The sequence below is a fragment of the Exophiala dermatitidis genome, assembly GCF_000230625.1.
Source record: "Exophiala dermatitidis NIH/UT8656 unplaced genomic scaffold supercont1.5, whole genome shotgun sequence".
In the NCBI taxonomy this organism is placed as follows: Eukaryota; Fungi; Ascomycota; class Eurotiomycetes; order Chaetothyriales; family Herpotrichiellaceae; genus Exophiala; species Exophiala dermatitidis.
In genome coordinates, this window is record NW_008751650.1 from 2,631,483 (window position 1) to 2,653,230 (window position 21,748).

At 48.1% G+C, this 21,748-nt stretch overlaps 5 protein-coding genes across 5 annotated transcripts; 3 read left to right on the forward strand and 2 right to left on the reverse strand.

Moving 5' to 3' along the window:
* Positions 1-7,679: 7,679 nt before the first annotated feature.
* Positions 7,680-8,567, forward strand: HMPREF1120_06506 (uncharacterized protein; the record flags this gene model as incomplete). Its single annotated transcript, XM_009160709.1, has 1 exon — positions 7,680-8,567. One exon carries the CDS (start codon positions 7,680-7,682, stop codon positions 8,565-8,567), a length of 888 nt encoding a protein of 295 aa, XP_009158957.1.
* HMPREF1120_06507 (uncharacterized protein) lies at positions 7,893-13,412 on the reverse strand. The gene is made up of 2 exons (XM_009160710.1): positions 9,111-13,412; positions 7,893-9,038 (listed from the first exon to the last, which is right to left on the reverse strand). The coding sequence occupies exons 1-2, from the start codon at positions 9,150-9,152 to the stop codon at positions 8,670-8,672; spliced, it is 411 nt and encodes a 136-aa protein (XP_009158958.1). The 5' UTR covers positions 9,153-13,412; the 3' UTR covers positions 7,893-8,669.
* A 697-nt stretch (positions 13,413-14,109) lies between these two features.
* Positions 14,110-15,753, forward strand: HMPREF1120_06508 (allantoinase; the record flags this gene model as incomplete). Its single annotated transcript, XM_009160711.1, has 1 exon — positions 14,110-15,753. One exon carries the CDS (start codon positions 14,110-14,112, stop codon positions 15,751-15,753), a length of 1,644 nt encoding a protein of 547 aa, XP_009158959.1.
* A 48-nt stretch (positions 15,754-15,801) lies between these two features.
* Positions 15,802-16,917, reverse strand: HMPREF1120_06509 (uncharacterized protein). The gene has a single exon (XM_009160712.1). It carries the CDS (start codon positions 16,751-16,753, stop codon positions 15,917-15,919), a length of 837 nt encoding a protein of 278 aa, XP_009158960.1. The 5' UTR covers positions 16,754-16,917; the 3' UTR covers positions 15,802-15,916.
* Positions 16,918-17,388: 471 nt separating this feature from the next.
* HMPREF1120_06510 (myb-like DNA-binding protein REB1) lies at positions 17,389-21,668 on the forward strand (the record flags this gene model as incomplete). The annotated part of the gene is made up of 2 exons (XM_009160713.1): positions 17,389-17,446; positions 17,518-21,668. 2 exons carry the CDS (start codon positions 17,389-17,391, stop codon positions 21,666-21,668), a joined length of 4,209 nt encoding a protein of 1,402 aa, XP_009158961.1.
* Between the last annotated feature and the right edge of the window lie 80 nt (positions 21,669-21,748).

A 21,748-nucleotide genomic window follows, 5' to 3' on the forward strand; every position in this document is an offset into this window, starting at 1 on the left:
TTAGAAAGAAGAACTATAAATATATATATTTAAGAAGACTACTATAGAAGACTTATCTCGCTAGACGTCTCTAGACTAAGATAAGATAATCTAAGTCCCTTAATATACTAATATCTTAGTAGATTTTAATAAAAGAAATATTATTACGATAAAATAATATTCGAAACTAAGAAAATAGATATATATCGCTACGCTTAAAGATAATAGTATAGACGACGATCTATCGATATACTACTTAGCCTTTACCGCCGCCTTTACTACTAAAAAAGATTTTTAACGAGTATATAGAGATACTCTCTCTTCTAAATTAAAATTATAGAAATAGCTCGCTAATTATCTATTTCGAAAGAAATTTAAGAAAGTCGCGAGAGTTAAATATAAGAAACTTAAATATAAGTAAATCTTTATACTAGTCTCTACTAAAGATATAAATAGACGTAATATTCTTTCTCTTATCTAGATATTTAAATATAAATTCGATAACGATAGCTACTTAAGTAAGTTTAAGGCGCGTATATATATACGAGAAGACTTATAACTTATCTTTAAAGATATCTATATAGCTACTCTTACTTTTAGTACCTTTCGTACTATTATAGCTATTACGGCCGCTTATAACCTAAATTTTATATAACTTAATACTATTAACGTATTCCTTAATAGTAAAATCGACGAGAAAATCTACGTACGTTTCCTAGAAGATTTAGAAGTATTAGATATAATACTTCGTCTACTTAAGGCGCTCTATAGTCTTAAGTAAAGCTCTTTATTATAATATAATACTTTTAGTAATACTCTTAAGATACTAGGTCTTTCTTAAGTACTAGAAGCTAATTATATTCTTAATAATAAGTTTCTCGTTATCCTATTCTACGTCGATAATATTATCCTATACTATAAGCGTAAGTCTAAGGAGAGAGTTAATATAATTCTATAGAGTCTATAAGAGCGATTTACTCTACGTATTATACTAGAAGTTAACTAGTTTCTCGGTATATAAATCGTACGAGATCGAAAGCTACGTAAGTTATAGCTTATATAGGATTTATTATTTATATATCGATAAACTATTAGCCAAGTTTAATATTAATACGTACGGTAGAAAGATGCCGTTAATACCTCTTTCAACTAAAAGTCTCGTATCGTATAATAGCTAGGCTACTCTATAAGAAATATATATATATTAATAGCGTATAGGGTCTATTAGTTTCGTAGCTATAACGACGAGACCGGATATTATAAGGGCTTACTCTATACTATTATAATACTTACGTAATCTATTACTAGAATATATAGCTGCCGCTAATAGAGTACTAGGCTACCTAAGGCGTACGCGTACTCTTACTCTTAAATACTCTACTTCTCCTAAAATAACTTCTTAAAATAATAATAAATACGAGAGCGTTAATATCTTTAAGATATACTTAGACGCTATATTTATTAATAATCCTAGCCGAAAGAGTTCTAACGACTATCTCTTTATTCTACTTAGAGGCTCTATTAACTAAAAAGCCTCTTAATAGAATATTATAATAACTTTAAGTATAGAGGTAAAACTACTCGCTCTATCTCGTATAGCTAAGAAAGTACTCTAGTAGAGTCGCTTCTTTAACTCGATATACCTAAAACTTAACTAACTATTTACTATTAAGGCTAATAATATATAGACTATTTATCTACTAACTAAGGATAACTTTTAGCTATTTACGAAACTAAAATATATTAATATATATAAGTATTAGGAGAGCTCGAGCACGCGCAAAGAGACACCCATACGAGCACGAGATATAGAGCAGACGTATACGAGGAGTATACGATAATCACTAGACTAGGCCGCGGCGAGCGGCGCTGGCCAGCGAGACTAGGGAGACCTCGAGACGTCCTAGTACGCCCCGGAGAATACTAGAATAATACGCGCTATATAGGCGGGAAAAGGGTAAGAAGCTAAGAAGAGAAACGAGATAGAAGAGAGTCTATACGGCCTAGCGGACGACCTTTATATAATTATAAGAGATCTCGAGAAAGAGAGTACCGAAATAAGATAGCTTTAGACACTCGATAAGATAGTCGAACGCGTAAAACGCGTCTAGGACGCGTCTAGTACTCGCGACGTACTACTATTAAAGGGTATCGAGATTTAACTTATCTCGATTAAAAAGACGATCGAGAGAATCGTATAGTCGCTACGAGACGCGACTAAACCGTTATAGATAGGCGTCGCTACGCGCGGCGCGGCCGTATAGTATACGACTTTTGTACTACTCGTATACCCGGAGCGATATACGATAAGAATAGCTATATCTAATACGAAGAAGACGATAGACGAGAAGATTCTTAGAGAGATTAAAAAGACGATCTTAATAGCGATTACGATCCGCGTACTAAAAAGCGGCGACGTAGATATAACTCTCCTAACGGAGGCGGTAAAGAATCGCGCCTAGATAATATCCCTAACGAAGATAATGCGAGTCTATAAATAGAACTACCTAGTTAAGGTTCTAGACGTCCCGCTAAGTACCCGAGTCGCGGCCGGAAAGTAGACGGATAACGTAGATCTCGCGGCTATAGTCGCGAACGACTCGAGAACGGTCTCGCCGGGACTCTAGATCTCTAGAATTAAGTAGCTCTACCCGGCTAAGTAGATAGAATATATATACGCCGAGAGAAAGACTTACGAGTCTCTTCTTATCGGATTATAGAGCTAGGCGATACGCCGAAGCGCGATCTAAGGCGGTATTATAATAGAGGCGCGCCTCTATAAGGTCTATCTCTTCGAGAGAGCGCTCTAGAAGATCTAGTACTTTAACTACTAGTAATAGAGTTATATCTAGAAAGTATATACGAAGCCTACGAGATATAGTAGATACGCTAGAGCCTATAAGTTAAAGGAGTATACTAAGAAGAGAGTCTTATACGCTAACTACAATAAGGCTTATAAGGCGTAGTACCTATACGCCTACGATATATACTAGAGATACTACGATTATATCTAGTAAAGATAAGTTATAGCTTTTACGTAGATAGTAAGTATTTAAGCCGTATCTCGGAATAGCTAGACTATAGAGAGATAGACTATAGTAGGGAATAAGAGATAGAGGAAAACCTCCCCTAGAGCGCTCGTATAGAAGAGAATAGAGCGATTAACTTATATAGAGATAGCGATACGTAGCCTCTAATAGGGACGCCTCTTCTTCGTAGGCGGGTCGTAGAACGATCGTTAGCCGCCGCTAGAGTTAAGTATATAGAAGATAAATATTATAGATACTTTCGATAAATAAGTTTAAGATTATCTAGTATAACTATAATAACTCGAACGGCTATATATTTCGGACGCTCTTCGATAGCTTTACGCGGCCTATAGTACTCGCGATCTAGAAACTAGTCTTTAATTGTTTTATAAAGTTAATCTACTACCCTAAGCTCTACTAACTAGTATACGAGGCCGCCTAGATAATATAGATATACTTTATAATAAGATAAGATATACTCGTTTTATACTATAGATATATATAATTCGAGCCGAATATAGTACTACTCGATATTAAGATAGAGAAAAGAAAACTCTCGATAATTAATATCTATAACTCTAGGGGAAGCTAGCCTAGAATCGCTAAATAGGGAAGAATTCGAGAAGCCCTTAATAAAGCGACCGGCGAGACTATTATCCTAGATAACTTTAACGTATACTACTTAGTATAGAAAGGCGTAGAAGTCGCGTACGAGTAGTAGATAGAATATCTACTAACGGTAATAAAGGCGCGAGAACTAATACTCCTAATCTAGTAGAGAGACGTATTATAGAGAAGAGAAGACTAGAAGATAGTAATCGACCTTACGTTCGCTAAACGGCCGCTTAGTATACGAGTCGAGTTCTATAGTACTAAGTCTCTATAGACCCTAATAAAGAATTATATCTCGATTCGTATTACGTTCGATATTCGATAAAACCTAATACTATAAGAAAGTAAACGATTCGTACTATATAGGCTCGATATAGATAAGCTCTCCGCGGCGATATAGCGAGGAAAGGAAACGACGACTAAAACTCTTAAGAGAATCTAGTAGAATATTAAGAAAGCGCTAGAAGAGATCTATCTAAGGGTACGCTCGTTATCGAGAGTAAGGCTAGACTAGTTATCGAGAGCTACTAAGCTACTTATATACTTTAGGTAGACGAAGCGTAGATTTCTTATAACTAGAAATTAGATCTAGCTAAGACTAGTATACTATCTAGCGAGCTAGCTTAAGTAGAAGATTCGAAGAAACGCGAGGGCTAACTAGAGGCGCGCGATAAGTAAGCTATTCGAGAATACCTCTCGAGATCTATAGAATATCTCGAGATAGAGTAGACGAAGTATAGATAAGCTATATAAGAATTTCTATCTCTCGGCGCTAAGAAGAGCTAAGAATCTCCTAACTATAGATAATAAAGGCGAGAAGAACTAGATTTTAGTAGAGAAGTTCTTTCTGCTAGCGCTAACTATAATAAGCGAGTCTAAGAAGTAGACGATTCGTACGTAACTCGTAATTCTCTAGAGAGTTACGAAGAAAGAGATAAGAGCTCTTCTCGCGGCCCTTCTAATAGAGAAGGTCTCGAGTCTCGACTCGATCTCGAATAAGATACTTAAAGTACTTAGCTCTATCCTAGTAGCCAACGTCGCGTAGGCGATAAGTAGGCTCTTCGAGTAGAGCTAGATCTTAGCGTATCTTAAGAAGTCTACGACTATTACTCTCCGTAAAGATAATAAGAAGGACTACTTACTTCTAGAAGCGTATAGACTAATTACCCTTAAGAATACTCTCGCTAAGGTAGTTAAGAAGGCGCTAGCGAATCGACTAATAAACGTAGTCGAGAAATACGATCTTCTTCCTTAAAGCTAGATAGAGGCGCGAAGAGATCGCTCGACGCTCTCGGCCGTAGATCTTATTATAGTATACGTAGAGCGTATATAGAAGGTACGGCCCAAAAGCGTAGTCTCTATACTAAGTCTAGATATCTAGAGCGTATTCGATAACGTTCCGTATAGGCGACTTCTTAATATTCTTAAGGCTAAGGAGATCTTCTCCTAGCTAGTTAAGGTTATCGAGAGCTTCCTAAGTAGAAGACGTACGCGAATAGTATACGCCGGGTACGAGAGTAACTAGATCGAGACGAATATAGAGATTCTATAAAGCTTCTTACTCTCGCTAATTCTTTTTCTCTTTTATATCTCGAGACTACTAGATATACTCGACTCGTATAGAGATAATACGCTAGTCTTTAGCTTTATTAACGATACGAATATTATCGCCTAGAGATCGTTAGAGAAGGATAATTATATAAGACTTATTAAGGCGTATAAAGTCTACGAGTAGTAGACTAGTTAGTATAAGATAAAGTTCGCTCTAGATAAATACTAGCTAATCTACTTTATAAGAAAATACGTCGTAGATAACTAGTAGAGAAAGAGTATATAAATCGTCGATAAGAAGATTCTTTCGAAAGAGAAGACGATTAAGATTCTCGAGGTATAGCTTAACTCGAAGCTTACGTAGAAAGAGTATATCGCGTATATAGCTCGTAAGAGGCTTATAGTCTCGAAGATCTTAGTAAGACTAGCTATATCGACGTAGAGACTCTTCGCTAGAAATATAAAACTTCTCTATATCTCTATAGTACGGCCTATACTCCTCTACGAAGTATAGAAAGTTAGTATATATCTCGTATAGAGTATACTCTCGCTATCGAGACTAATACTACTTAAGAAGATATAGAACTAATATCTAAAAAGAGTAACGAATATATATCGAAAAATACCGAGGGTAGCGCTTAAGAAGAAAATATATATCCCTCTACTAGATATTACGGTTACCGACCTAGATAGAAAGTATATACTACGAATCGTATACTACTTAATAGAGAGAAGTATACGGCTAATAGCGAATTAAGTCTAGAAGACGATATTAGGAGCGAGACGAGAGCGAGGCTCTAGACCGACTCTAGCGAGGTAGAAGACGATAGCTAGTACGCGGCGAGAGATTAACGCGAGACGTACGTAGGCCTATCGAGACGGTTAGAGATAGAGAGCGCCCGAGTCGAATACGACGTACGCGCGTAAGGCGTCCTTAGAGTAGTAGAGAGAGCGGTAGAAAGTAGTACGAAATAAGCCTAGAGAGAGATACTTCCCGACGACGTAAACGACGCCGTAGAAGTAGAATAGGCGTAAGCTCTACGCGAGTCTTACGAAGGCGTAAGCGATAGCTCTATTCCTAATACGAACCGAGGTAATAGGCCTAGGATCGTAGCTTACGGCGGTTAGGATATCGGATATAATTACGCTCTATCTATATAGAATATATACTTAGATCGTATAATATATTCTACTATACTACCTAAGGTACGAAAGAGTTAAACTACTACGATAGTACGAGACGACGAGAATAGACGAGATTCTATTACGCCTAGTATCCGCGGTATATACGGCTCGCTAGCTAGTCGCCTTAGGGGTCCTTAAGTAGTTTCGACTTACGAAGAAGATAAAGGAGAAGAAGACTCTACTATACCGTACTCTATAGGATAGTAAAGAGTAGTAACGAGAGAGAGACCTCTTATAATCGATAGAGAGAATTAAGCGAGAATACGAGCGGGACGGAGGCGAGTCGTATACTCTACGTACGCGTCTTATGAAGGCGAGATAAGGGTTTTCTCGGCGAAGGGTTTTTCCCTAGAAAAGGTGGAAGAGTCTATATAGTCCTGTATAGGAGCTAGATTAGACTATAATTGAATTATTATTATTATTATTATATAAGTATTAGTTAAGATAGGAGATATAAACTAGTAAAATACGGATAGAATAGATCGTAATCGCTAATATAAGAGTAGACGGCTTTACGAAAGTACTAATAATATAGAATTATAAGCGATTCGTCTATATATATCTTCGCCTAGTCGACGTATAGACTATACTCGACGGTAAAGCGACGGATATAGCCTAAAGAGGATATATTATATATAGTCGGCTCCGATACTCTACTACTAAGGAATACTTACGTTAGCTATACTTCCTAAACCTCGCTATCGACCCTAAATAACGCTCGATAACGACGTCGACGACGAGATTTACCACTCTCTAGAATGATCTATAGATCGTACGAGATACGGTGTTCTCTCCGATTTCTATAGTATATATAGGAGTGCTCTGTACACTGTAAAGTGGATAGAGCGAGAGCAAATACAACATTTTTAGCGCACCTGCCAACCTTTCTCTACGTGACACAGTTGTCCTTACGGCTGGGCTGCACGAGCATCTTTCCCCAGGGAGCAGTGCTCCAGGACATTGCAGAGTCACCCGTTTCGGGAGATCCGACACCAGCAAGCCCACCTTGACAGGGAGCTGGGTTCTCTCCAAATGGATCGACATCACGAAACTATTAACAACAGCAGCAGACATGTTTTTTGCGAATCGATCGACGACTAAGCAGATGCTTCGGGGCGCGCGATATATCAATTTGCTCGACCACTTTCAACCACTTCTAGACTCGTGGTACTTGGGTTATACCCAAATGTCATGTCCCAGTAAGCTCAACTCTCACCCACCCCAAATTTCCCTCCATGATTCCCTGATGACGGCTGACACAAGACAATAGCCATTTAAGGCCCCGCTCGGAAAATCCTTCTTGTGGATTATTATTATGCCCGCATGTACATCCGTTCGATTGCGATACAAGCGCTTGTTGAGCGGATCAGTAATCTCGGCAGCGGTGCAGACCAAGTGTGGCAAGACCATGAGATTCTGCAGTCAAAACACGCCCAAGGCTTTACATCGATCAAAGAGGTTCGCGAGTCGAGCGGCAGGATTCTCACCATCGCCGTGGAGCTCTGTAACGAGAATCTACGACATTACTGCCCGGTGCGGCTCTACCTAAGAATCGTGAGCGCATCGGTCTTCCTGTTAAAATCCATCAGCCTGGGATCACGGGAGGCCGAGATCGTTGCATCTCTCAAAACTCTCGACCGGTGCATTGCGGCCTTGCAGACGAATTACGCCGATGATATTCACTTATCCACACGCTACGCAAAGCCGATTGCCCGGCACGTCCAGCGCTTCAAGCGGAATTTCCGAGTCAAGAAAAGGGCCTTTGTGCATGCTGCAATGGCCTCTCCCTATCGGAGTCGAGCATCATCGCCTTTTTCGGCCGGCAACAACAGAAGCAGGGGAGCGCAGCCTAGGGTCTCACAGTACGGTCTTGTGGATCAGCATCAACAACAACAAGACCAATTTCAACCGCACCTGGATCAACCACCGGCATCACAACACCGGCCATCATACGCCACTGCTTCAACGCATGCACACGACGAGCAGTTGCATGGGCCACAGAGGGCCGGCGACGGGCTTTCCACGGGACAGCTACCGGCCGGCACCATTGATCTGTCAAGTGAGTTCAATTTTGGAGAGGATGAGAGTACGGAAGACTGGCTAGCGCAACCATTCAATCCACAGATTGCCCCTTTTGGGCAGGACTTTATGCAGCCTGGTGCAGGGCTTGCTGTGGACTCTCTTGATTTCCTATCGAGTATCCAGTCTTGACCTGGACTTGGCCCCCAAAATGAATCAGGATGTTCCCTGAAGGCAGACTGTTGAACTCTTAGTGACCACTCATCAGTCCTGTTGGTAATAAAAAACAAAGAGTCAGAGAACACTACCACAATTTTCACTGAGACCGTGATTGAGCACTACAACCCGTGCTAGAGAGTGTAATCTGTCTTCTCTACCGCACTTTTGGTACGCGTCCCTTTGTTGGATTCGTTGCAGCCACCTCCTGGTATGCGGCCAGTCTTTCCCTTCAATGCCCAATTTCCTCGCCAGAATGGACTCGATATTGAACCCCATGAGGATGTCGGCGGCCGTCACATCCTTTCCGACAAGATACTCCCTACCATCTGACGGTTCTGTCTCAAGCCAGTCCAGATCGCTCTGTACATTTGGTGCGAGCCCTTTCTCCATCTCCGGTAGGTATTTTCTAGCAACCTCGGGAATACGCCATCGTGCATAAAGAATCTGGTGATTGCATTAGCTCGAGCCTCGTAAATTTTCGTTTTTGCACTGTGTAGGGTGTAGTGATCGACTTACAGCAGGCCCATGGATCATAAACGTTCCTTCGGCTGCTGCCATCCACTCCCGGACCTTCGCTCTTGCAGCAGGATCTTTGGGCAGCAGTCTTCCCGACTATCAACGGTGTCTCGAGCTTGTGGTTGGTGAGCTTGAGTGCAACCGATCGAGACTAGCCAGCAACAGGCTTCTTGTGATATCTCAATGGTTGGTCGATTCTGCGACAGTGTAGGTGAGTCTGGTTGACGTGGGATGCGATACAGAATTAACGAGAACGCTCTTTGAGTCTGCACCACGACGATGAAACGAAGTATGAGGGGTATCTTGAATTCTGGCGAAACTTCAAGCTGTGCTGGGAAGCGCTTCGACAATGACAGAAAGAAACCGTCCAAATGGCCTTGAAAGCCGGAAGGCTACCAGCAGACATGCTTTCAACAGCCACCATCTGCAATCTCGAGCCAATTCGTGGCTATGTGTGATAAGCTGGAGGCGTATGGGTCGGTCGATTATGAAATGGGTGTTTGGAAAGAACAGATAAGCCATGTTTTTGCCGAGTGCCCCGATCTCCTTGATCGGTGGGACCGAAGTCTCAACCGGTACATCTCGGCGTCATCGGGAAGAGATGAGGCAGTGGTTGGATCGGTAAGCAGCCGCAATGCTTAACATTGTCGCCTTTAAAGCTGGGAATGAAAGGATGGGAATTGCGGCTGCTGGGTATCTCCAATGTGACGGACACACGACCAGCTGAGAATTTGGATCCTTTCTCTAGAGTCCCGAACCACTTTCTGGTGACTGGTCTTGAGGACTAACTTCATCCCGCTATGCACTAGACCCTCAACTGGGGACCACGGACGGGAAACTCATGCCCACTTGGTCTTCTTGGACCGATTTTGCAGTTGCTTGATGACCTCGTTTTGCTGGTATCGTGGTTCTCGTTGGACCTCTTCTCCTTGATGATTGTCAGGGGCTTTGTTTGGTGTTGCTTCAGGGTCTGAGGCGTGGCCTTAGGCTCTCCTTCCATAGATGGGGAGCCTCGGTTTAGGTCGAGAAGAGTCGACATTGGTTTGCTTCAGACGAGAGGGGATTCTAGGGTCGCATGTACTGGTTATCGTATCCGTGAGCTGATCGTTTGAAAGGCGGCCGTAATCAGATTTGATCGCATCTGTTTCAGATGCGACTTGGGAAGGTAATCTCGCAGTCAAATTGGGCCACAAGATGTGGCGATTACCTTGACTCTAAAGTACAAAATGGCAATACCACCTGGAGTCTGCCTTTGCGAAGACTGTTCGAAATCGGCGCCCTGATTGGGTGCGAACTAGACCGGTGTTGAGAATATGGCGTGGCAATATGCTTCTCCTCGTTCTCAAGGCGTACCCACGGCCCTTCCCCCGGGCAGCGAAGTAGAGATCGAAGGCAGGGTGTATAGCTTCGCCAACCAGGTTGTCATTCGAGCGAGAGGGTGTCGGAAAGACCCAAAAGAGGTTGAACGGGGTAAAATCGAACGAAAAGGAGAGCACGAGTGAAGCACACAATGCGTCCCAGAAGCTGAGGCTAGGACTGTTTCTCTCATCGCTGCAATGAATGTTCTTCATCTGTCTGGAGTTCGTAGCGCAGGGTGGTCGTCACGAAAGAGGTCTTCGCTGCACTGTACGGGGAAATTGTGGATCAGTCGCCGAGGCGAGAGGGTGTCCCTTAGACTCTTGTGACCAGGGATTTCTTCCCCCAGAGGCGCCACTCCTGGACCTGCGGAAGGAGGGGAAAGAGCTCAAGACAGAAGAGTTACCAACGAGGTCGAGGGGTGTATCAGCGTCGTAGACCGCGCCAGAGTCCTGGGAGATGTCGTCCCAATCACTTCATGATTTCGGCATTCTCGCAGGCTCAAGATGGTTAAATAGTCATGGTCAAAGGTATCGCGAGCCTCGCAGATATGCTAGCATGAGCAGGGAAAATCGTGTGGGAAGCCAGAATGAACCGTGATTGCCCCTTTCTTGCGGTTCTGAGGGGAGGCCTCCAGGAGCAGATAGGGATTGACGACAGAGTGGGAGACCAGAGTCCGCAGGTGGATCCATTCGAGCCCCAATCGCACAATTGTTGTACGTCGCCATCAATTTCCTCAATTTCGAAGCCCGGCGCTCGTTTCCCATTTACTCCCCTTGCTGCTCCCTTCCTCACGCTCTGGCCCAAGAAGGGTGACAATCACGTCGAGCGCCCAGTCGAGTCTGAGTCTCGTGTCTCCAGGTGCCGATTCCTGCCCGTCGAGTCGAGCTGATCAAGTCCACGGTGCACAGTCTGGATATGATTCCAATTTTCGACCACATCGCTGTAGAGAAGTACCTATTACTGCGGCCGAGGCGCGCGTCCCACAGCCTGTGCTCTCTCGCCCTTCCTCGGTGCACGCATCCCGCCTCTGTTCGATAGATCGGGTGTGAAGAACCGCGCGTACGACCACCCTACATTCTCCCTTGACTCAGCACCAAGCCCACTCGCCGTCAGGCAGACTTAATACTTGGCCACGATTCAGCCGCCAATTAAGACTGGCGCTTGCTCAGGTCCGTTCTGCAAAGTTGGCAGGTCGTTGCCAGCCCAGTGTCTCAGTTGCCTGTTCCGATGCGTGAGATGTTTCCACCATTAGTCGATCGCCAGATTTTTCTCTCACAGCGACATGTGTAGTGTCAAGCTGTGTCGGAGGGTCCGACGTGTAGTCCTATCCAGGCAATAGCCGGAGTCGCCGCCAAGTAGAAACGGGCGACGACCACCACAGCACTAGGAATCTTCTCACTCAGAACCATATCCCCGCGACGCAGCCGGACGGAGGCAGGCGGCTAGAGCGCTACTCTACTTGCACACAAAAGAGGCTGGTGCTCGGTTTGGAGCATAAGGCGAGAGCCTCGGCACGAGCGGGAGGTGGCTGTGAGCCTGTGTGAACGATCAGGGAGGCCAGCATTCTCTGCGGAAGGTAAAGGGCCGACAGGATCCGTTGAAGGTGGTCATTCGAACAGGAGGGAGGGGGGGTCGCAGAAAGCAAGGGAGTCGTCCGCTTCAGGCGGTCGCGCAGTTGGAGCGGTCGAGTGGGACCTGCGAGGGGACGGGCGGCAGCGTCAAGGAATCTGGGTGGAAGAGAAGGAAACTCGCGAAAGTAGCGAGAGGGAGTCTTTGTCAACACCTCTGTCTCCTTCATAGCAGGGCGAGTCGACTCGATATAGTGAATAAGTGGTCGAGGCCGAGACGGTCGAAGGTCTTTCTAGTCAAAATGGCAGCCTCCCTGCGTGGAACTAGGCAGCGCCGCTTTTGAACTCGTCTCGTTTGACTAGTGTTCACGAGCGTGCATTCGAAGGGCGAACCGCAGAGGCCACGCTCTTCTCCTCCTGGGTGAGCCCCGAGCCGATCGTCGAGCCCCTAGCGCCTAAGAGCGAGGCGTCGCCCGCCCCTACGGAGGGTGAGACACGGGTGACGGCACTCCCTGGCTCACCCTGACTCACGCGCGACCCGGCTGAGCAAATGGCGGCATCACCCGTCGCCCGGTTGGGGGTGAGGTGCGAGCAGGTTTCCCTTCCCTTGGCCTATGATGAACTTCCACGCCTCACCGCAAAGGCACACGACCTGGAAGAGTCCGTACCGGTAATCTTGGACAATCCAGCTCTTGAACCACTGTTGCACCGCTCGTCGCCCAAGTGACTTGACTGTTTCTCGAGTGCAGGAAGCGGCAGGTCGCAAGGCATGTCGACATTGATGAGTTGAGTCTGTCTGGACTACAACGTACTAACTACCATGTCTCAGGGCGGCCATCCCCGTTCGAGCCGTGGCAGCTCCGCTGAGCCCTCACTGCACGAGCTCCACGTTACTAACCCGTCGCGGTTCACAACGGAAGAAGGTCATCTCGAAACGCTTCTCAACCCCATACCGCGTCCGAGTCGCAGTCGTGCGACCTTTTCCTTGAGTTGCTGTTTTGTTGTGTTCATCGATGATGCGGAGTTGGACCCTGACTTCATCCCTGTACCGACGGGATCGACCTCGTCGTCATAGAAGGGCACGACAATCAACTCCAATGGACGCCCGGCAAATTGCATCAAACGCCGCAGACACCCTTGCTGCGGACATCAATGCATACGGCGACGTGGCTGAAGTCTGGTCAGACTTTTGAGAGACATTTACCATGAACACAGTGCCAGTCAGAAGTTTTGATCGAGTAAAAAGGGAATTATGATCGAGTAATAAAGAGACTCTACAAGAAATCCACCAGGCCCAACAAGGTTTAGGCGCATCGCAGAACCTTAGCGATGCCGGGAAATTGTGGAAATGCACGCCGTTGGACAGGGGCCTGGCTGATAAAGGATCGAAAAAAAAGAATCGCTTGAGGGAACACCGACCGGCGAACGCACGGAGCCGTCGCTGAGACCCAAATTCCCAACGATATCGGGAGGCGTCAGCCCAAAAAGGCGCCAGTGCCATGCCATTCCGTCAGGGCCTTTCCACCCGCAACCCACCTCGTCGACCGCATCTCCCTTATCTCTGCTCGATATGATCGAGTAACAAATAGCGCTGCGCGGTCTGCAGTAAGTGCCTGTCCACCCTATGCGCCTCCAATCAGACGATAGAGCACCATTGAATCTCTCGAGTGCCCCGTCGGAATCGCCCGTCTGGACTCTCTCGCAGAGTCTACGACACCTCTTTCTGGCCCTGACCGGGTTCCGAATATCCTCAAGCGCTCCCGAGCGATGGCCTCCATAATAAGCCGAGATGAGGCGACGGCTAGGTCGAATCCAGATGCAGAAAAAGGGAGTATATCTTTGTTCACTCGGTGTTGTGTGGCCCTTCTTTGTCCTATCTCTCCGCGTCTTACCCCAGCTTCCCTTCTCGATTGTTGCAGATACACATTGCCTATCTCTTATCTACAATCGCTGATAAGGCTCACAACCCCCTTCACATGCTCTTCAGCATCACACCTACTGTTTACATTGTCTACTGGACCTCTTTACCCCATATCAAGCTCTAGGCAACTACAGTGTCGTCCTTCTCGACAATGGACACGGCCACAGATACTTTCCATTCTTATCCGACACCTCCCCGGTCTCCTCCCAATGGCTTATCAGACGGGTTGTCGCCGATTACCGTGATCGCGTCCTCCAGGGCTATCCGGTCAGGACAGCTGTCCGCGGCCACTATCGTGATATCGAATGCCACTGGCAAGATAACGGCGGCCTTTGATTCAATCGTCCCCGCCTCCGACTTCCCTCCCGACACCCCATATACCGATTATTCTCCGCATATCCTGCTTCCTGGATTGGTGGATGCCCATGTTCATCTCAACGAGCCCGGTCGAACAGAATGGGAAGGGTTCTATACCGGCACGCAGGCTGCGGCTTTCGGAGGGGTGACGACCGTGGTGGATATGCCGCTCAATGCTGTACCTCCCACCACAACGGTCGCAGGACTGCAAGAGAAGATCAAGGCTGCTCAGGGTAAATGCTGGGTGGATGTCGGATTTTATGGCGGCATAGTCCCTGGAAATGAGGGAGAGCTTAAGGCGCTGGTAAGAGAGGGAGTCCGAGGGTTCAAAGGGTTTCTTATCGACAGTGGTGTGGAAGAGTTTCCTGCAGTTTCCTCGAAGGATATCGAGAAAGTATTTGCAGAGCTGGCAGACGAACCAACCACGGTCATGTTCCACGCGGAGATGATTCCTCCTATTGCCGATTCGGTGGGCGACGAAGTCCAGAGCTCACTACCACCTTTGCAACCCCACGGACCCTTGAACGCGTACAGTACTTTCCTGGCATCGAGACCGCCCTCATTCGAGACATATGCCATTGAAGAAATTCTGTCCTTAGCACATCTCGCACCAAACTTACCGTTGCATATTGTTCACCTGTCCGCGATGGAAGCCATTCCACTGTTGAGGAAAGCACGCGCTCAAGGCATCAACATTACCGCCGAGACCTGTCCACACTATCTGTCTCTTGCAGCCGAGGAAGTCGCATTGGGAGACACCCGTCACAAGTGTTGTCCTCCAATTCGGAGCCAGTCAAACCAGGACAAGTTGTGGGACGAGCTGCGGCAATATGCAGAGGACGGGGTCATTAAAACCGTGGTCTCCGACCATTCGCCCTGCACACCAGACCTCAAGCTTCTCCCATCCCATGTGCCGGGCCACGTTTGTGCGCCCGCGGATGTGGTGAAGGCTTTGCCATTAGACACAGAAGCCGGCGATTTCTTTACCGCCTGGGGCGGCATCTCGTCTGTTGGACTGGGTTTACCGATCTTGTGGACCGAGATGACCCGGAGAGGCTTAACCGGTTCCGACCGCGCTATCACTGATGTTGTACAATGGTGTTGTATCAACACAGCCATGCAGGTAGGTCTGGAGAAGCAGAAAGGTGACATTGCTGTTGGCTTCGATGCCGACATTTGCGTCTTTGACGACACGGCCGAATGGGTGGTCGAGCCAAGCACCATGCTTTTCCGAAACAAATGCAGCCCGTACCAGGGTAAAACGATGACAGGTCAAGTCAAGGAGACTTTGCTGCGAGGCCAAAAGGTTTTTGTCCGAGATGGGCCCAATAATGGCTTTGTCGGCAAGGAATGCTCGGGGCAACTGTTGTTGGAGCCTCGACGAAAGGAATTGAAGAGAGTCAAGAGTTGGTTCCGGAGGTGGATCTACGATTTTTGAAGATACAGATCGAGGTTGCACACACATCTCATGACTGATAATGATACCGGCGGATATAAGGAATTGTGAGAATATGCCTTAATATAGCGTCATAGAGCGTGGGAGCCCTTTGGATGGATTGGATAGAAATACGATTTTTGTTCATAATTCGTTATGTGTCATATCATGAAGCCTGCTGCTTTTGTTCTTGTTCCTGTTCCTTCTTCCACTTGTCTCTAAGCCTTCTTCTCATTCCGCCATTGACTCCGCGGCCCCAGATTTCTTCTTTCTCGGCGGCCGCAGAAGAGGGTAGCAGTGACTCGCTGTTGCTGTCTTTTTCTTCGCCTCCACGGTACTCCCCGATAAAAACCTTCTTCTCACGCTTGGCCCTTTCCTTATGTTTGCTCAGCCGGACTTTGCGCAGATAGCCCGCGTAGACCGTGACTTCGGAGACACCGACAATGATGCCCGAGAACAACGACACCAGCACCCGTAAGCCGTCGTTGCCCCACCACCTCGTCAGGTAGAACATGGCGCAAGCACACATAACGACGCTGAGTAGAATGTTCAACACCAAGGACGGACTGATGTCGTCTTTTGTTGCATCTTCGTCTTCGTCATCTTCTGCCAGAACGTCGGAGTGCTTCTGTCTAGATACTAGAGCAGCGTACTCTCGGCGCTCTTGGTCTTTGCGTAAACGGGCCATCAGGGCCATGTATTCCGGCGAAGGTTGGGGTTTAGGCGGCGGAGGAGGGATGTAGACATGGGCGCCGCGGAGGAGGGTGTTCAGGCTCAAGTTATTTGGCGCCGTTGGTGTTGGTGGTCCATGGTTTAAGTGAGTTGAAGTTTGAGAGGTCTGAGAGTGAGACCGAGATAGAAGACGTGCGAGCGCGATGATGGAGGCGTGCTCGATTGGAGAGCCTGGTGTGGTAGGTAGAGGAGACGGGAGGGATGAGCGTTCGGAGGGGGAGAGGGATGAGATCGCATCGAGTATGCGAGGGGTTGCGATGAGGAGGACCATTGTCGCGGCCTGCCAGTGTGATGGAAGGCTTTGTGGGGAGTTAAGATCTCAAGGCGTCTGCCTCCATTGATTGATAGCGGGAGGTAGAGAAGGTGTTACTATCGGCTGCCAGTGCTGGGGGATAGGGTGGTCTACGATGTTACATATTGTACATAGGACCACGTAGGAGGAGTGGGTGGGCCGCCTTGTGCGCAGTTATGATGAAAGGCCAGCCTTGCAGGACCACCGCTGCCCACAAGGCCCGCCCAAACTTGAGAGGGAATAGCCTGGCTTATCTAATCTCCGGCCGGGGCTTCTTGCTGGAGGTTGGGCTCCGCAACTGAACGAAACTGAATCGCAGTCGCGCTTCACTATTGCGAACAATTCAGAACAATTCATTATCCGCAACCCGCCAGCATCAACTTCCTCATTTGCCTGCTTGTAGGCTTGCGCATGAGTCCGAGCCCGTTCTTAGCCAATATTTGCGTCTGTCGGTACATTCACCACGCACAGCGCAACTCTTCGAAACCCCGTGTCGGGCGGTCAGCATTAAAATCGATCTGTTCTCGCGTCACAACTCCATCGTTCCTTTCCGTGTACAACGGTTGTTCAACAAAGATCTAGTATGACCGGCTCGCGTCCGTCGCATAATTGGTATGGGAAACGAGCAGAGTCAGGAATCTGCTGCTCGGCCGGAGCCAGAGACAGAGGAACGTAAGTAAAGAGACCGGACAACCTTTTGTAAAGGTGGAATTTCAGCATTGACGCGCTGTACTACCCCTCAGATTTTGACCTCTCCGAGATCCCCGACGACCGAGAAGTCGGTCCAACGTCCGAACTCGAATCCGAGATGGCCAAAAATAGTCAGATCGCAGCCTCTTCCTCCTCACCTCAGCAACATCACAAGAAGCGCAAACGCAAGGGTAAGAGGAATCGTCGCAAGTCTTCGGGTGGGACGAGCAGTTTGGTGCCGAGCGCTGGACTTTCCGAACACGTGAACGGAGATGGAGAGCGGGCTGTGGAAGATGACGGTGTTCCGGCGGAGAAAGAGACCGAACTACTGGTCAAGCGACCCCAAGGAGAGGAGCCATCTCAGAGTAGCAAGAAAAAGAAGCCAGAGGTCGACAATCGATCGCTAAGGGAGAGAGAACCTGAGACTTATCACATATATGCCTCGTCCGATGAAAGTGATGCTGAGGAGGGCACTACAGTGGCCGCGGCACAGGCTGAACTCGCCAGTGTTGCGAAATCGGATGGCGGAGCGCCCGACGAACACGATTCTGCCAGAGGTCCTTCACACGTCGAGGCCAACGCGTCTGCCATCGCCGACCAGTCGCATAAAGAACCTGAAGGAGACAGGTCTGATACTGCGGAGGAACGAGTACCCGCTTCGCAACCTGATCAGACCCTTGAAGAACCGGAAGGAGACAAGCCAGATACTGTAGAGGAAGCGGTACCCGCTACGCAACCTAATGGTGTTACTTCCGTCTCCAAAGTCCCGGAAGACGGTCGCTTCCGCTGTCCCCTCGCTGAAGAGTATGGATGCGAGATGACTTTTGCGAGGCAAAAAGCGGCAACACGCCACAGCGGGATTCATACCTCGAGCTTTGCATGCTCTGTCTGTAACAAGCAGTTGAGCCGTCGTGATACACTCAATAAGCACATGGGAAAGCATACCGCCCTCGAAATTGCCTCTGCTGAAGCTGGCGAGAAGGCAGGAAAAGGCCAAGAAACAGAAGTGAATGGTGGTACTAAGGACAGAAACGTCAAGCAACCAACACCACTTTCTACACAGTCTGACGTAGTGGAGGAGGGAAGTTCGGCCGAGTTCGAGACACCACCGCAAGAAACATCTCAAGCCCAGCAGGCGGATGAGCCTTCTGAACGTCAATCATCGTCGCCTTCAAGCGTCTTTGACCAGGTGGGCGAGGAAATTGTGAAAGAAACCCCCATGCCGAAGGGAGGTCTGAAGCGCAAGCGTGGCACCCAGAACTCCTTGGATACTCCCACGTCAAATGGTGCAAATCCTAGCAAGAGACGAAAAGGGCTGTCTCATTCACCGCCAACATCTGTTCAATCGAAAGACTTGGATATGACGGACTTGGCGGATTCCGAAGGCGCCGACGGACTACGACGCCGGCAAGATACGGAGAAGATTGTACCGACGCTCCAGAAGACCCGACAGGGTAGTATTGACGGCTGGGCGCAGAAGTACACTGCCGGCTCGAAGCTCAGACATCCTGTTTTCAACCCGCAGTCGCCGCCTTCAACAGCTGTACAACAAGTCGAAGTCATCATTCCAAGAATGAGTCAAGGTGGACCATCCAGCACCAATCCGACCAGAGACATGCTCTCCAGTCCTAATGACGAACTCAATACGGATCAGTTGGAATCGCTCGGTTTGAAAAAGGTTGGAGCCAAATCTGGCCTCAAGTCCAGAACTGAAAGGGCAGCAAAGACGGCATCAAAGGGCAAAAAGCGGGCAGAATCCGGCGTGGACCATTCTACTCCTGTACAGGGCCGTCCCAGCTTAGCTGCTAGCGCGGACGGTTTATCTGATGACCATGAATCCGAGCCGACCAACCTCGCAACGACTGTCGCGAAACGAAGTTTCTCAGCGATGAAGCCGAAGAAACAACCTCGCAAGCAAGAAGAGGAAGGGTCTTCTGGGTCGGAATTCTCACATGAGGAAGACGGAAGCGAGTCTGATATCGAGAGGCCGAGGGAAAGACCACAGAAGCGCGCCCGCGTTACTGCGTCGGCTTCTATGAAGACGACGACCAGACCTGTAAACCGTGCGCGTGCCAGAGGATCAACAGCGAGCGAGAACGGCAGACACACCGGCCAATTCACCGAGGAGGAGATAAACAGTTTAAACAACTGGAGAGACATGTTCTGCGAAGATCACAACATTACACATGAGCAATTCAACGATATGATGGCCGACACTATTCAGCGGAAAAAGCGGGACGAGTGGCCATGGCCGTTCATCACCAAAAACGATTTCCTTCAGGATTATTATGACGTTCTTCCGCACCGCAACAGACGGTCCATGCTGCGATACCGAGAGCGCAATTTCCAGAATGCCGGCGGATCTAGAAACTGGACGGCCGAGGATGATGCGCAACTGATACGATTGCACAAGGAGTTAGGGCCAAAATGGGCGGAGATTGGACGTCGTATGACCAGAACAAGTGACGCGGTGAGTCAGAGGTGGCGGCATAGACTGGCCCTCGGACACGTCGAACAAGGTGAATGGTCGAAAGAGGAACAAATCAAGTTCAAAAAGATCCTCGCAGATCTCCGCCGGGACTCTGGCACAACCGACGATCTTGAGGAGTGGCGGATCCCTTGGAGTAAAGTCAGTGAAAGGATGGGGACCAGGACGGCTCAACAGTGTTCGAATCATTGGCGTGTCTTGCATGCCATAAAGAGGCATGGGAGGTGGGTCAAGGTCGAGGGTCTGGAGAGGACGCCTGGTCAGAGTAGGATTCTGACACCTTCCAAAATGGAGAAGCGCCTGAGAGGAGAAAGAGAAAGTTCCCCTACTGGTGGCAAGCGAAAGGTACTTTCGCAAAAGTTTGTGGAAGATGAAGATGAAGATGAGGAGGCGGACGAAGGGCAACCTGGCGGTCCAGAAGATCAAAGTCATGTCAGCACGGATGGCCCACTTTTGTCATCTGAAAGAGACGTAAAAGAGCTTCCTGATGGTCAAAATCCCGACCAGACTCCAGCTCTTGAGGGCGACGAAGCTACTTCCGAAGAGAGTGCAAACGAGCAAGAAGAGCAGTCAGTGGCGTCTGATCGTGGTGAAGACGATGATGGGGGTGAAGAAGAAGAACAAGAAGGAGACGAAGAGCCAGCTCCGGCACCAACCTCGTCTGAAGAATCTGAGTCCGAAGCAGAAACAGCACCTCCGCCAGAATCTGCCACAACAACGCGCCGAAACCCACTGAACAATCATAATCCTCTGACGGAGAAAAAGACTCCCGGTAAAACACTCGGGTCGAGTCAGTTGTTCGCCCAGACCCAAGCCAATACGTCAGCTTTGAGGGAGCCAAGATTGTCGCAGAGTGAGAGAGCCAGGCGGAGACAACTCGGTGTCTATGAGGATGAAGATCGTCCTTCACCAGATATCCCTATCCAACGTCGCATTATGTCGTCGCAGGATCGGTCTCCACTGCAGGAGATCATGGTCAAGGAGAACGGACAGTTGGATCTTGGCGATGATCGCGATGCCAGCGACAGTGGTAGCAGCGACGATGAAGCTCTGGAAAGTGACGACGACGAGGGATCACAGTCTCGCTCCCCACTGCAGGAGATCAAGGTCAAGGAAAATGGAGAGTTGGATCGTTATGCCAGGGACAGCGGGAGCGACGACGGTGGCGATGAGTCGGTTGATGAAGGAGAAGAAGAAAAAGTGTCTGCTCAGGGTGCGGAAGGTGCAAGCTCGGAGAGCAGTGTCGAGAGCGAGACCCAGAGCCAGAGCCAGAGCGAAGGCGAAGCTGAGGTTGAGGTTAAAGGTCAGCAAGAGCAAGCGCATGACCCCGATGCCGATGCCACCAGTAGTGATGAGGACGCCGATGACGCCGATGAGCAAAAAGAAGATGATGGTGAGGCAAGCGACGACGACAGCAGCAACAGTGATGACGCCGACGACGGCGACGATTCCGATCACACATCCGATGATGATGATGATGATGAAAAGGCCAACCTTGGGGCCAAGACCAACGGCAGCGGCAAGGGCAAGGGCAACAAAAAAAGCAACACTCTGAACGACTTCATGGCGAGCATTAATGAATCTGCACGACGGGCTGGGAGTGGTTGGCTTTCGAGGATGACGGGGTTGAGCTCCCAGCAGTCGCAATCAAAATCTGGGCTTGACGCTTGGTCACAGGAACTTGGGAGGTCGTTGAAATCGAGTCAAAATCACTAAGCGGATGCTGATGGAAGATGAATGAGCCTCCGAAAACAACGCTGGATGGGGGCAAGGCTGGCTTAGGTCGATGGAGCTGA

Coding starts and splice junctions, on each gene's coding strand:
- HMPREF1120_06507 (XM_009160710.1), bottom strand. CDS start 9,152: ATGGCAGCAGCCGAAGGAACGTTTATGATCCATGGGCCTGCT. Junction 9,039..9,110: donor TTATGATCCATGGGCCTGCT/GTAAGTCGATCA, acceptor TGCAATCACCAG/ATTCTTTATGCACGATGGCG.
- HMPREF1120_06509 (XM_009160712.1), bottom strand. CDS start 16,753: ATGGTCCTCCTCATCGCAACCCCTCGCATACTCGATGCGATCTCATCC.